Below are 16,623 nucleotides of genomic sequence, written 5' to 3'. Positions count from 1 at the left end.
CAGCAGTGATTAGCCCTGGCCCGCTCTCTAAACCCAAACCCTGGGAATTCTTTTGGCTCCGACGATAATGGCAGTGCATGAAACTGATACCAAGCAAGCTATTTGTGAGCTAATTAATTACACTCCATGAGAACTTCTTAAGGGGCGACAGCCTAATCTTCACTGTTAAGGGAAGCGTGCTGGCTCTTTAAGGGGCCACAGCCTAATGTTAACCGTTAAGGGAAGCATGCTGGCCTCTTTAAGGGGCCACAGCCTAATGTTAACCGTTAAGGGAAGTGTGCTGGCCTCTTTAAGGGGCCACAGCCTAATGTTAACCGTTAAGGGAAGTGTGCTGGCCTCTTTAAGGGGCCACAGCCTAATGTTAACCGTTAAGGGAAGTGTGCTGGCCTCTTTAAGGGGCCACAGCCTAATGTTAACCGTTAAGGGAAGTGTGCTGGCCTCTTTAAGGGGCCACAGCCTAATGTTAACCATTAAGGGAAGTGTGCTGGCCTCTTTAAGGGGCGACAGCCTAATGTTAACCGTTAAGGGAAGCGTGCTGGCCTCTTTAACCCATTCAGTGCCAACCACGAGTATAGTCGGGTTAACTCGCAATCGCTTCCGTGCCAATCACGAGTATAGTCGGGTTTTAATCGTTATTTATTTTATTAGCGATATCCATTCATTTTTCATCCATCCAGCCTGACGTTATCATTGGGAATGGGTCTGAGCTCGCAAAGGGCAAATACCGCCGCCTATCGTCTCCCAGATGGTATTGCACATCATTGGATTGGATTGGCTGGGACTGTGCATCAAAAAAATAAGTCCGGTCCAGGTTTTACTTCTCGGGCATGCAGCTGGATACTATTGCATTGACTCAATAGACTGGGAGCATCGTGGATTATGTGTTTTTGGATATAACGTTGGATCAATAAACGCGATCAATATTTGGAATGGCGATCAGGAATTGGATTAATCTTTTTGCATGACATCAGATGTGAGGTAAGGCCTTTATGTTACGAATCTTGGGGTAATCAGATGTTCCTAACACCGCCATCGGAGCGTGTGTGTGTGTGTGAGGTTCGCGCTGACCAAAGTACGGAGAAGCGATTTTTCAGACCCCGCTTCTCTTCGTGCATAAAGACACATATAATATCGATAATCTAGCGTTTATTTGAAAACGATTCATAAATCAAGCGACAAATGGCACGATTTCTAAGGAAATACATTTAAGCTCGATTTGCTGGAGTTTATTGAGATGAGACAGAACGCTCTAGAAATATATTGATATTCATCACGGTATAAAATGGAAATGTATGTATGAAAAAATTATCTGTTTTGTGCATGTTGACTGGAAGCAACTCATTGACGATCACTGTGTTATTTAGATCTATTGCTATTATATTTGATATGTTTTAACTTTTAAGTACTCGCAAATAAGTCCTATTCTCCATTGGATATAGCGTTGGCATGGAAGGGCCATCAGCAGAGGGCGCTGTTGGCCCGGGATGAGTTAAGGGGCCACAAGGGAACTGTGCTGGCCTCGCGCTCGCTCAGCAGTAAACCGCTCGACAGGCTCTCGTGGCAAGATCATAGCCGAGCCAGGGCAGTAATGACATAATGTAATGTAATTGCGACAGACACTGCGAGCTGCTGAATCAGCCTATAAAAGACATTAGCTGCTGCTGCTGGGGGTAAGAAGTGTGTGGACTAGGGGGCGCAGCAGGCCCTGGCTAAGTGAGGAGGCAGAACGTGCCAACCATCCATCATGTCTATAGGAACTCCTTCCTCAACGCATCACGGGAAACACGGCCCAGCCCTTTCAGAGTGTTAGTGGTGGTGAGTAGGTGGAGTGTAGGAAGCGACTGCCGCGCTAGTTGGAACTCGTAAGGCCCCCACATAGTCGGGCGGAATGTACGCGGAATGGACTCTGCAGAGGTCCGCGCATACTCGAAGCGTACTCGAAGCGGATACTCTAAGCGTACTCTAAGCGTACTCGAAGCGTACTCAAAGCGGATACTCTAAGCGTACTCTAAGCGTACTCCAAGCGTACTCGAAGCGTACTCGAAGCGGATACTCTAAGCGTACTCTAAGCGTACTCGAAGCATACTCGAAGCGCATACTCTAAGCGTACTCTAAGCGTACTCTAAGCGTACTCTAAGCGTACTCCAAGCGTACTCGAACCGTACTCAAAGCGCAAAGCTCCAATCTTATAACCGCGCGGATGCCCGCGTCGCTCACTTGGTGTCACACAAAAGGCTGCTCGACCTGCATTAAATGTGACACCGATCTGCATTTCACTCTGAACACTCGCTCCCTCCGTGCCAAGAGGGAGTAGGGCAGGATCATGGTTAAAATCGGTAGGATTGGACCGGTAAAACTTTGGCAGGTAGATGACGCTAAATTTAACCGGTTAACCGTCTGTAGTGTGGTAGTGAAAGGGTTAACCTTCTGTAGTGTGGTTGTGAAAGGGTTAACCCTTTGTTGTGTGGCAGTGAAAGGGTTAACCTTTTGTATTGTCACAGTGAACGGGTTAACCCTTTGGTAGTGTGGTAGTGAAGGGGTTAACCTGCGACGTGGTGAATGCTTCATTTCATCGTTCAGCTTTTTTTATGTTCCAATATAGACGACATCATATCTGTTATTAGGTAGGAACAGCGACTACTGTCTGGCTGTGGTACACACAGCACACACTCAGCCCTATGACACACACACACACACACACACACACACACACACACACACACACACACACACACACACACACACACACACACACACACACAATCACATACAAAGCACACATAAATACACAAGCATGTACTGTACAAAGCACACACAGGCACGTACAAGGAAGCATAAACAGGACATTAGTGTGTGTGTGTGTGTGTGTGTGGGGGGGGGGGGGGGGGGGGGACTACCCATAGGGCACTACAGTTATTTACTCACAGAGGGGTGGAGCCTATTTCAGTCTTACATGGCATTCTGGGAAGTAGCTAACAAGGCAGTTTGATTTCGGTTTTATTTTTAGTCTTATTTTGTTTCCCAGGACGTTGTGTTGTTTTTTTAATATAAATATAGACTAGTTGTCTGGGACTTTCCATAAAGGAGGCAAATGGAAAGAGCGCTGTCTTCTTCTTCTTTCTTTTTTTCTCTAGTAGCAGTACAGAATGTCTCCTTCCATCCACACTGGAAAAAAGGCTGGAGTCTTGACAGCTGTTTGTTTGGGTGGTGGACGGACATGAGGACAGTAGAAACATAACAAATAGACAGTAACGTCTCTTGAGTGCTAGAGAGAGAGAGAGAGAGAGAGAGAGAGAGAGAGAATTCCTAATACAAAAGGCACAGTGTGTGGATCCTTATAATCCATTTCATATGCAGTCAAGGTCAGACAGTAGCAGTGGAATGGGGGTACAGTACATCCATGATGAGAGAGGAAGGTGATCATTTTTAAACAAGGCCTAAAAACCCTCCTTTTTAATAGAGCCTTTGGCTAACTCCACTGTTTTAGTGTGTCTTTGTTTTGTGTATTTGGAAATTGCCCTAACCATGCCTATTTTATCTGTTGCTTTTAATTCTTTATTCTACTTTTCTTATTTCTTATTTTTTTTATTTTTTTACTTTGCTTTGCTTTTTAACCTGTAGCACTCTTTAATTATTAATTGGCGGTTTCCGATCTGCTGTCATCCAGAATGATGATGATCCATATGATGGCGATCATAATATGTTTTTTTTTATGAAACAATGCCCTCCTAAACATAAATGTCTTGCTGTATAAAGACATTAACATGATTATATAAGGTAATATAATTACTTATTAACAAGGTATCACCAACTAACCACGCCTGTGGAACAGCCTTCCCATCCAGCTGAGGGCACCACAGAGCCTGGACTCTTTTAACTCATTCAGCGCCAGGGATTAGCCTGGTCCCGTTCTAGCTATGCCACGCTTTAAAGATAGGAGTGCGTCACCTTGTTTGTAGAGCTATATCTATATTCTATATTATAGCTATGGAGACAATACTATAGTCATTTGACAGTGACTTTCTTCCATCGAACATGCAAAAAAGAGAAAAAAATGTCATGCATACGTTCGCACGTTATCCCGTGGTGAATATACTGTAAGTATAGTTTAGGAGTGATCCGGGATCATTCCTGAAAAGCTGGTTTATAGGGCGCTACATGTATTCTACTATAAGCGTTGGCGTTTCTTGCCCGGACACGCTACTATTTCCAAATCAAATGTATATAATAGGTATTATGTTTCACCATGAATGCATGAAAGGGGGGGGGGGGGGGCAGTAACTGCTTTCTTGTTGAACACTACAGACGCTGATCAGCTGGATCGATATGAAAACATTGTTGGATCAAGCTAAAATTGATGTCAGATAGTCCTTACCTTTGTTCGGGGGTATTCCAAAAAGAATATTCCAATTGTCTGATCGCGATTTCCAGTATTGGTGTCCATCTGGTCCCGGACATAATTTGGCACAACTTATGGATCTTAGCCCTTTCACTGCCACACAACAGCCGCTTAACCCTTTCACTGCCACACGACAGAAGGTTAACCCTTTACTATCACACTGTGATAGTAAAGGGTTAACCTTCTGTCGTGTGGCAGTGAAATGGTTAAGGCCTTTGATTTCTAGCTATTTCTTGTGATTAAATCTTATTATTATTATTATTATTATTATTATTATTATTATTATTATTATTATTATTATTATTATTATTATTATTATTATTATTATTATTATTATTATTATTATTATTATTATTATTATTAACTATAATGCCCCCCTCTGTGTCTTTCAGCTGGAGCCCCAGACGGTGCAGTCTAAGAACTGGCACATGGACGTGATAGAGATGAACGGGGTAAGAAGACAGGCCTGTTTTCAAAGTGACTGGCTTTGCTGCATTTTGAACACATACTGTAGAAGCAGGTTAGCGTGGAAATGTGATTACATCTCAATGATACTTTGTCCAATGAGCCCAAACGGTCGCCATAAGTGAAAGAGATGGATCAGATCGGAACTGTGTGGGTTTAGAAGCATAGGAAGGATGTTAGGAAGCATAGGAAGGATGTTAGGAAGCATAGGAAGGATGTTAGGAAGCACTGGAAGCATAGGAAGGATGTTAGGAAGCGTTAGGAAGCATAGGAAGGATGTTAGGAAGCGTTAGGAAGCATAGGAAGGATGTTAGGAAGCGTTAGGAAGCATAGGAAGGATGTTAGGAAGCATAGGAAGGATGTTAGGAAGCGTTAGGAAGCATAGGAAGGATGTTAGGAAGCATAGGAATGGTGATATGATGCATATTACAGCGAGACACACAGGCAATGAGTTCAGTTCAGAATATCAAAGTGTTGGGGCGCTCCAGTAGCCCACCACATAGCGCACTGAGTCGCGAAGCGGTCGCCCCGGGTTCGATTCCCCGACCCGGTGGCCATATGCCGCATGTCTTCCCCTCTTCTCCTCCCGTTTCTCCCTCTCTCCTCTGTCGGTCCTGCGTGGCCAAAAGGTCCTGCGTTGACCAAAAAAGCTGAAAATGCTATAAATAAAATCTTAAAAAAAAAGAATATCAAAGTGTTTGGCCGCATTACAGCGAGACATAGATATAGTTCAGTTCAGAATAGCAGTGCAAGATACATTTTCCATTTCATTAATACAAGAGACTTCAAAAATCTAAGAGGTTTCCAAGTACAGCCTTAATTGAAGTTGACTCTCGTGTTGATTACTGTCATGTTATACTATATTTTAATGAGGTCTTTTATGGTTGGCCAGGCTAATGCAACATTATCTTGACAAAGTAGCCCACTTCCTAATTGCGCAGCAATTGAACTGCGTAGGAAGATCTGATAGGGTAACAGCTATATTATCCACTTACATCTCTACACGTCGTTAAGTGATCAAAGCAGAAAGTGCTCGAGAGTCGCGTCCTTTGAAGTTGTCGGCCGAAAAGCAGTGCCGTTTGCTGAGTTTGTGTGTTTCTGGTTTATTTTCAGATCAAAGTGGAGTTCTCCATGAAGTTTACAACTCGGGACTTGAGTTTGAAGAGAACCCCGTCCAAGAAACAGAGTGGCGTCTTTGGAGTCAAAATCAACGTGGTGACAAAGTACGTACATTCCACTGATTCTGAAACAAAGATTTGTGTGAAACCCACAATTTTGAACGTGCATCACTACTACCAGCCACTACTACCAGCCACTACAACAAAAAATAATCATTCTGGCGGGCGTTACTGCAGCCAAGAAGCTGATAGCCATGAGGTGGAAACAACCTGAGAAAGTCACAATGATTATTTGGTCTCTGACACTATTGGATGTTATTTATATGAAGATCTCTACTGCACGTGTGATTGGGGTGGGACAAGCCAGCATTGAACTGTGGGTCTCAGCGGCCGAGAAAGTCAAAGCCATGATCTAGCGGTGAAGCGGGGTCGGGGTGTTGGTCCTGAGGGGTCTGGGGGTCCTGGGGTGGGGGGGGGGGGGGGGGGGGGGGGGGAATGTTTTTTGTGGCATCTGTGATAATATAATTTGAATTCGTTTTTTATGTTTTTATTATTTTTGTTATTTCTATTGTCATTATTATTACTATTATTGTGTTTTGTCATGTTTTATGTTCCATGTAAAAGAAAAGAAAGAAAATGTAAAAGAAATGTATTAAAAAATGTGTATATAATTATAAGAAGTGTATAGATTTGTCCTGACTTTGTTGCACATGTTGTGTTGTGTGTGTTCTAATCTTCTAACAGGCGCGAGCGCTCCAAGGTGCCTTACATTGTCCGCCAGTGCATTGAGGAGGTGGAGAAAAGAGGGATTGATGAAGTGGGAATCTACAGGATCTCAGGGGTGGCGACCGACATACAAGCTCTCAAAGCAGCGTTCGACACCAGTAAGATCCACTGTCTTCTTCTGTAGAGGTTGTGTTTTCCACGGCACCATTGCGAAAGAGAGCTTTGCTCTCAATTGGTCTTCCCTGATTAATTATCTATCTATCCATCTATCCATTTGTCTGTCTGTCTGTCTATGTTATTTGTCTGTCTATCTGTCTGTCTGTCTGTTTGTCTGTCTGTCTGTCTGTCTGTCTGTCTGTCTGTCTGTCTGTCTGTCTGTCTGTCTGTCTGTCTGTCTGTCTGTCTGTCTGTCTGTCTGTCTGTCTGTCTGTCTGTCTGTCTGTCTGTCTGTCTGTCTGTCTGTCTGTCTGTCTGTCTGTCTGTCTGTCTGTCTGTCTATCTGTCTATCTATCTGTTTATCTACAGTATCTGTCTATCTATATTTGTCTGTCTATCTACAGTATCAATCTATATCTATCTGTTTATCTACACCGTCTTGTCTGTCTGTCTGTCTGTCTGTCTGTCTATCTATTTTACCCCCCCCCCCCCTCTGTCTCTATTCTGTGTATCCCTTCCTCCCATCTTCTCCTATGGGGGGGGGGGGGGGGGGTTAAACAAACAGGCTCTCTGACCTCTCTATGAGGAGCAGATTTGTGGGAAAGGTCAGTCTCTGGATCCAGGAGGGAGATGAGGAGGAGCACCAGCTGTCAGCTTTGTATTGACTGGATGTTTTTTACTGCGAGTCCCACTGTCCCACCCCACCAAGGTCGACGAGGCCCGGCACAGGGTCCCACCGTCTGTTTGGGTGTTCTCCGCTAACTAACGCACACTCTGTCATTCCTGGAATCGGAATGCTTGACGTGGAGCGAGTGGAGAACAGCTGTGTTAATGATACCAGCGTACGTTGACTTACTACGCACAGAGATTTACGGATACAACATCATATCCTGGTCTTAATCGGGTTAAGCCGTCTTACATGCAATCTTCATCTCCTGCTCACCGCGATATCCCTGTATATTATGTGAATAAACAGAATAATTCTAAACATAACCATAGAACAAGTATTTGCACGGACCGTAAAAAACCAACAGCAAAAGAGGATAATGTGTTTACAGGCCTCGGTATCCCTGATAAATTGGTAATATTCCAACAATTTTAAATACAAGTTTCAGTTATATGAGCTTATCTGGGCTATTGTAAACGAGATATGATATTTACATTCAACAATCATTTAGTATAATCCCCAAATAGACCTTTTGACTTGTCATAGATGGGTAAACAAACACGGCATAATAACATCAATATTGGGACTGTTCCAGTGTGCCAGCTGCCCGGGCGCTGGGTGTATGTTGGCTCTCTAGCGTGGCTCACTGCCTACGTAAATAGAACATATCTGCTGTGGAACATATCCATATCGGGATATTCATGTGTATTTAAATGCACTCATTGGTCCATTTTCACACAAAGTGAGTAAATGGTAAATGGCTGTTTTTTTATATAGCGCTTTTATCCAAAGTGCTTTACAATTTGTTCCTCACATTTTACCCGTTCACTCACACATTCACACACCGACGGTGGAGGCAACCATGCAAGGTGCCAACCTGCTCATCGGGAGCAATTAGGGGTTAAGTGTCTTACTCAAGGACACATCGACACGCTGCCCGGGAGGAGCGGGAATCGAACTGTACTATTGTCAATTCCAGTCTGTTCATTTGAAATAAGGTCATGAAGACATTGGTGTTCCTGGCCACTGACCCCCAGATCAGCACTCAATACGGGCCATTTTCTTCTGCGAGTTCCTAAATCCAGAAAACATCTTCTGGCCGCCTCAGACCCACTCCTATCCGAGCTCCAGGAGGGTCATCCAAGAGAAGCCGCCTATTCTCGGTCCTTGCCCCACAATGGTGGAACGAATTTCCCACCACAGTTAGGACAGCCGAAACCCGTCCAATATTTCGCTGTCGACTAAAGACTCACTTTTTCAACCATTATCTAAAATGGAAAAAAAGAACCCTAACTAACCTTGCTGTCATGCACTTGTCCTAATAAACTAACCTACACTCACTGTAGCACTCAACACTTTGATGAACATTGTTACTCAGCTGATAGAGTTGTGCCCTTCTTGATGACTTGTCGTACAGAACTTGTAAGTCGCTTTGGATAAAAGCGTCAGCTAAATGACTAAATGTGAATGTAAAACTAATCTGTCTGTGTTTTTTTGTCTGCCTCCTGTCTCCTCTCCCTGCTCTGTCCTCCAGATACCAAAGACATCCTGGTGATGTTGAGCGACATGGACATCAACGCCATAGCGGGGACTCTAAAGCTGTACTTCAGGGAGCTGCCGGAGCCGCTGCTCACGGACCGCCTCTACCCCGCCTTCATGGAGGGCATAGGTAGGCAGGGTTTGCACAAGGTCCTTGAAGTGCTTAAAGTGCTGGATTTGTCTTTTTTTTTAATAAAGTCAAGGCCTGGAATTCCTTTGAAAACAGCCAATTTTTTAACAAGGTGCTTAAAAAGTCCTTGAAATTCAAATGAACCATTCGCATTGAATGTTTTGTTCATCCATGATCGAACTGTTCCGAATCAAGAGATCGTTGCACGCTCCAACTGCTTTTCCTCATGATGCTCTAGCTGGCAAGCAGGCCAAGAAGATGCTTAAAAAAAACAGCATTTAAAAGTGAATTGTATCCTTCGAGTGACATCCTTGAAAATGAAAAATAGTGCTTGGAAAAGTACTTAAAAGTCCTTGAATTTCATTTTGCAATGTCGTTGGGAACCCTGGGTAGGACCTTCAGCCATCGACGTACCATAGATCTCCGGCCCCTCTGCATGGAATAACCTGCAGAGAGACGTGAAACTTGAAAGAACTGACTCCGATTTGGGGGATTTTCTACATCAATGTCGTATTTTCTCTGTTGGGCTTGTTGACATTCCATTCCATTCCGACAAAGGTTCTCATCCAGTGTAGAAGAGCCCTTCTATTCTAAATGAATGCAAAAGATTGTGGGGGTACTTACTGGGGTTATTGTAGTTTTTAATGATTTATTTCCTCTTTAATCTTTGTTTTCAATTCAGTTTCGTTTTTTATATTGTTAAATGTTAAATTCTTGTTTTTATTAGTTTCAGTATTAGTTAAAAACATGTTTATTATAATATGGCGGTATTTGTCAGGGGCAAGATTTAAGAAGTTCAGAATAGACACAACAAACACATCACTTTATGATGGTAATTACATCACAGTCTCACATCTCTAACACACCAATACCTCCTCCTATTTTTATTTCAGTTAACTAAAATGTTTTTTTCACACCTAGTTTTAGTTAACTATAATAACCTTGATACATACAGTACTGACACCCTCTTTGTTTACATGTTATCTCACATCCTATCTTTCTTTCCTCTTCCTCGGCAGCGCTCTCAGACCCGGCAGCGAAGGAGAACTGTATGATGCACCTGCTGCGCTCCCTGCCTGACCCCAACCTCATCACCTTCCTCAGCCTGTTGGAGCACCACAAGAGGTACACAGACACACACACACACACACACACACACACACACACACACACACACACACACACACACACACACACACACACACACACAACCTATTCACCTTCCTCAGCTTGTTAGAGCACCACAAGAGGTATGCACACACACACACACACACACACTTCACTTCACTTCACTTCACTGGTCATAGTTAGATTTGTACGGCAGCAAGACAGTGGTGGACTTGGTGGTTCTATTAAAGTGTCACACAGAGTGTTAGTTAGAGCATAGCAAACTATAGTGAACACAGTGTTAGTTAGAGCATAGCAAACTATAGTGAACACAGTGTTAGTTAGAGCATAGCAAACTATAGTGAACACAGTGTTAGTTAGAGCATAGCAAACTATAGTGAACACAGAGTGTTAGTTAGAGCACAGCAAACTATAGTGAACACAGTGTTAGTTAGAGCATAGCAAACTATAGTGAACACAGTGTTAGTTAGAGCATAGCAAACTATAGTGAACACAGAGTGTTAGTTAGATCATAGCAAACTATAGTGAACACACAGAGTGTTAGTTAGAGCATAGCAAACTATAGTGAACACAGAGTGTTAGTTAGAGCATAGCAAACTATAGTGAACACACAGAGTGTTAGTTAGAGCATAGCAAACTATAGTGAACACACAGAGTGTTAGTTAGAGCATAGCAAACTATAGTGAACACACAGAGTGTTAGTTAGAGCATAGCAAACTATAGTGGACACAGAGTGTTAGTTAGAGCATAGCAAACTATAGTGAACACACAGAGTGTTAGTTAGAGCATAGCAAACTATAGTGAACACACAGAGTGTTAGTTAGAGCATAGCAAACTATAGTGGACACAGAGTGTTAGTTAGAGCATAGCAAACTATAGTGAACACAGAGTGTTAGTTAGAGCATAGCAAACTATAGTGGACACAGAGTGTTAGTTAGAGCATAGCAAACTATAGCGAACACACAGAGTGTTAGTTAGAGCATAGCAAACTATAGTGAACACAGAGTGTTAGTTAGAGCATAGCAAACTATAGCGACCACACAGAGTGTTAGTTAGAGCATAGCAAACTATAGTGAACACACAGAGTGTTAGTTAGAGCATAGCAAACTATAGTGAACACACAGAGTGTTAGTTAGAGCATAGCAAACTATAGTGGACACAGAGTGTTAGTTAGAGCATAGCAAACTATAGTGAACACACAGAGTGTTAGTTAGAGCATAGCAAACTATAGTGAACACACAGAGTGTTAGTTAGAGCATAGCAAACTATAGTGGACACACAGAGTGTTAGTTAGAGCATAGCAAACTATAGTGGACACAGAGTGTTAGTTAGAGCATAGCAAACTATAGTGAACACAGAGAGTGTTGGTTAGAGCATAGCAAACTATAGTGAACACACAGAGTGTTAGTTAGAGCATAGCAAACTATAGTGAACACACAGTGTTAGTTAGAGCATAGCAAACTATAGTGAACACACAGTGTTAGTTAGAGCATAGCAAACTATAGTGAACACAGAGTGTTGGTTAGAGCATAGCAAACTATAGTGAACACACAGTGTTAGTTAGAGCATAGCAAACTATAGTGAACACAGAGTGTTAGTTAGAGCATAGCAAACTATAGTGGACACACAGAGTGTTAGTTAGAGCATAGCAAACTATAGTGAACACACAGAGTGTTGGTTAGAGCATAGCAAACTATAGTGAACACAGAGTGTTAGTTAGAGCACAGCAAACTATAGTGAACACACAGAGTGTTGGTTAGAGCACAGCAAACTATAGTGAACACACAGAGTGTTAGTTAGAGCATAGCAAACTATAGTGAACACACAGTGTTAGTTAGAGCATAGCAAACTATAGTGAACACACAGAGTGTTGGTTAGAGCATAGCAAACTATAGTGAACACAGAGTGTTAGTTAGAGCACAGCAAACTATAGTGAACACACAGAGTGTTGGTTAGAGCATAGCAAACTATAGTGAACACACAGAGTGTTAGTTAGAGCATAGCAAACTATAGTGAACACAGAGTGTTAGTTAGAGCATAGCAAACTATAGTGGACACACAGAGTGTTAGTTAGAGCACAGCAAACTATAGTGAACACACAGAGTGTTAGTTAGAGCATAGCAAACTATAGTGAACACACAGAGTGTTAGTTAGAGCATAGCAAACTATAGTGAACACAGAGTGTTAGTTAGAGCACAGCAAACTATAGTGAACACAGAGTGTTAGTTAGAGCATAGCAAACTATAGTGAACACACAGAGTGTTAGTTAGAGCATAGCAAACTATAGTGAACACAGAGTGTTAGTTAGAGCACAGCAAACTATAGTGAACACAGAGTGTTAGTTAGAGCATAGCAAACTATAGTGGACACAGAGTGTTAGTTAGAGCATAGCAAACTATAGTGAACACACAGAGTGTTAGTTAGAGCATAGCAAACTATAGTGGACACAGAGTGTTAGTTAGAGCATAGCAAACTATAGTGAACACACAGAGTGTTAGTTAGAGCATAGCAAACTATAGTGAACACACAGAGTGTTAGTTAGAGCATAGCAAACTATAGTGGACACAGAGTGTTAGTTAGAGCATAGCAAACTATAGTGAACACACAGAGTGTTAGTTAGAGCACAGCAAACTATAGTGAACACAGAGTGTTAGTTAGAGCACAGCAAACTATAGTGGACACAGAGTGTTAGTTAGAGCATAGCAAACTATAGTGAACACAGAGTGTTAGTTAGAGCATAGCAAACTATAGTGAACACACAGAGTGTTAGTTAGAGCACAGCAAACTATAGTGAACACAGAGTGTTAGTTAGAGCATAGCAAACTATAGTGAACACACATAGTGTTGGTTAGAGCATAGCAAACTATAGTGAACACACAGAGTGTTAGTTAGAGCACAGCAAACTATAGTGAACACAGAGTGTTAGTTAGAGCATAGCAAACTATAGTGAACACACAGAGTGTTGGTTAGAGCACAGCAAACTATAGTGAACACAGAGTGTTAGTTAGAGCATAGCAAACTATAGTGAACACACAGAGTGTTGGTTAGAGCATAGCAAACTATAGTAAACACACAGAGTGTTGGTTAGAGCATAGCAAACTATAGTGAACACAGAGTGTTAGTTAGAGCATAGCAAACTATAGTGGACACACAGAGTGTTAGTTAGAGCATAGCAAACTATAGTGAACACAGAGTGTTAGTTAGAGCATAGCAAACTATAGTGAACACACAGAGTGTTAGTTAGAGCACAGCAAACTATAGTGAACACACAGAGTGTTAGTTAGAGCATAGCAAACTATAGTGAACACAGAGTGTTAGTTAGAGCATAGCAAACTATAGTGAACACAGAGTGTTAGTTAGAGCACAGCAAACTATAGTGAACACACAGAGTGTTGGTTAGAGCATAGCAAACTATAGTGAACACAGAGTGTTAGTTAGAGCACAGCAAACTATAGTGAACACAGAGTGTTGGTTAGAGCATAGCAAACTATAGTGAACACAGAGTGTTAGTTAGAGCATAGCAAACTATAGTGAACACAGAGTGTTAGTTAGAGCACAGCAAACTATAGTGAACACACAGAGTGTTAGTTAGAGCATAGCAAACTATAGTGAACACACAGAGTGTTGGTTAGAGCATAGCAAACTATAGTGAACACAGAGTGTTAGTTAGAGCATAGCAAACTATAGTGAACACAGAGTGTTAGTTAGAGCACAGCAAACTATAGTGAACACACAGAGTGTTAGTTAGAGCACAGCAAACTATAGTGAACACACAGAGTGTTGGTTAGAGCATAGCAAACTATAGTGAACACAGAGTGTTAGTTAGAGCACAGCAAACTATAGTGAACACAGAGTGTTAGTTAGAGCACAGCAAACTATAGTGAACACAGAGTGTTGGTTAGAGCATAGCAAACTATAGTGAACACAGAGTGTTAGTTAGAGCATAGCAAACTATAGTGAACACAGAGTGTTGGTTAGAGCATAGCAAACTATAGTGAACACAGAGTGTTAGTTAGAGCACAGCAAACTATAGTGAACACACAGAGTGTTAGTTAGAGCATAGCAAACTATAGTGAACACAGAGTGTTAGTTAGAGCACAGCAAACTATAGTGAACACAGAGTGTTGGTTAGAGCATAGCAAACTATAGTGAACACACAGAGTGTTAGTTAGAGCACAGCAAACTATAGCGAACACACAGAGTGTTAGTTAGAGCATAGCAAACTATAGTGAACACACAGAGTGTTAGTTAGAGCACAGCAAACTATAGTGAACACAGAGTGTTAGTTAGAGCATAGCAAACTATAGTGAACACAGAGTGTTAGTTAGAGCATAGCAAACTATAGTGAACACAGAGTGTTAGTTAGAGCATAGCAAACTATAGTGAACACACAGAGTGTTAGTTAGAGCATAGCAAACTATAGTGGACACACAGTGTTAGTTAGAGCATAGCAAACTATAGTGAACACAGAGTGTTAGTTAGAGCATAGCAAACTATAGTGAACACAGAGTGTTAGTTAGAGCATAGCAAACTATAGTGGACACAGAGTGTTAGTTAGAGCATAGCAAACTATAGTGAACACAGAGTGTTAGTTAGAGCATAGCAAACTATAGTGGACACAGAGTGTTAGTTAGAGCATAGCAAACTATAGTGGACACAGAGTGTTAGTTAGAGCACAGCAAACTATAGTGAACACACAGAGTGTTAGTTAGAGCACAGCAAACTATAGTGGACACAGAGTGTTAGTTAGAGCACAGCAAACTATAGTGAACACAGAGTGTTAGTTAGAGCATAGCAAACTATAGTGAACACACAGAGTGTTAGTTAGAGCATAGCAAACTATAGTGAACACACAGAGTGTTAGTTAGAGCACAGCAAACTATAGTGGACACAGAGTGTTAGTTAGAGCATAGCAAACTATAGTGAACACACAGAGTGTTAGTTAGAGCATAGCAAACTATAGTGAACACACAGAGTGTTAGTTAGAGCATAGCAAACTATAGTGGACACACAGAGTGTTAGTTAGAGCACAGCAAACTATAGTGAACACACAGAGTGTTAGTTAGAGCATAGCAAACTATAGTGAACACACAGAGTGTTAGTTAGAGCACAGCAAACTATAGTGGACACAGAGTGTTAGTTAGAGCATAGCAAACTATAGTGGACACAGAGTGTTAGTTAGAGCACAGCAAACTATAGTGAACACAGAGTGTTAGTTAGAGCACAGCAAACTATAGTGAACACAGAGTGTTAGTTAGAGCATAGCAAACTATAGTGGACACACAGAGTGTTAGTTAGAGCATAGCAAACTATAGCGGACACACAGAGTGTTAGTTAGAGCATAGCAAACTATAGTGAACACACAGAGTGTTAGTTAGAGCATAGCAAACTATAGTGGACACAGAGTGTTAGTTAGAGCATAGCAAACTATAGTGAACACACAGAGTGTTAGTTAGAGCACAGCAAACTATAGTGAACACAGAGTGTTAGTTAGAGCACAGCAAACTATAGTGAACACAGAGTGTTAGTTAGAGCATAGCAAACTATAGTGGACACACAGAGTGTTAGTTAGAGCATAGCAAACTATAGTGGACACACAGAGTGTTAGTTAGAGCATAGCAAACTATAGTGGACACACAGAGTGTTAGTTAGAGCATAGCAAACTATAGTGGACACACAGAGTGTTAGTTAGAGCATAGCAAACTATAGTGAACACAGAGTGTTAGTTAGAGCATAGCAAACTATAGTGAACACAGAGTGTTAGTTAGAGCATAGCAAACTATAGTGAACACACAGAGTGTTAGTTAGAGCATAGCAAACTATAGTGGACACAGAGTGTTAGTTAGAGCATAGCAAACTATAGTGAACACACAGAGTGTTAGTTAGAGCATAGCAAACTATAGTGGACACAGAGTGTTAGTTAGAGCACAGCAAACTATAGTGAACACACAGAGTGTTAGTTAGAGCATAGCAAACTATAGTGAACACACAGAGTGTTAGTTAGAGCATAGCAAACTATAGTGAACACAGAGTGTTAGTTAGAGCACAGCAAACTATAGTGAACACAGAGTGTTAGTTAGAGCATAGCAAACTATAGTGAACACACAGAGTGTTAGTTAGAGCATAGCAAACTATAGTGAACACAGAGTGTTAGTTAGAGCACAGCAAACTATAGTGAACACAGAGTGTTAGTTAGAGCATAGCAAACTATAGTGGACACAGAGTGTTAGTTAGAGCATAGCAAACTATAGTGAACACACAGAGTGTTAGTTAGAGCATAGCAAACTATAGTGGA

General features: G+C 41.7%; 1 protein-coding gene across 2 annotated transcripts in view; it reads left to right on the top strand.

The window, feature by feature from the left end:
• Nucleotides 1-16,623, top strand: part of LOC311233083 (active breakpoint cluster region-related protein-like) — a 42,456-nt gene that overhangs the window by 19,151 nt on the left and 6,682 nt on the right. For both annotated transcript variants that reach the window (XM_084319955.1, XM_084319956.1), the window contains exons 2-6: nucleotides 4,792-4,851; nucleotides 5,978-6,087; nucleotides 6,727-6,866; nucleotides 9,066-9,200; nucleotides 10,220-10,325. In XM_084319955.1, the coding sequence (XP_084176081.1) occupies nucleotides 4,792-4,851; nucleotides 5,978-6,087; nucleotides 6,727-6,866; nucleotides 9,066-9,200; nucleotides 10,220-10,325 (551 nt within the window). The remainder of the gene's footprint in view (nucleotides 1-4,791; nucleotides 4,852-5,977; nucleotides 6,088-6,726; nucleotides 6,867-9,065; nucleotides 9,201-10,219; nucleotides 10,326-16,623) is intronic.

This window comes from Notolepis coatsorum (assembly GCF_963971535.1).
Source record: "Notolepis coatsorum genome assembly, chromosome: 8".
NCBI lineage: Eukaryota > Metazoa > Chordata > Actinopteri > Aulopiformes > Paralepididae > Notolepis > Notolepis coatsorum.
The sequence above is the reverse complement of the archived record's forward strand: the minus strand, read 5'-3'. Positions and strand labels throughout refer to the sequence as shown.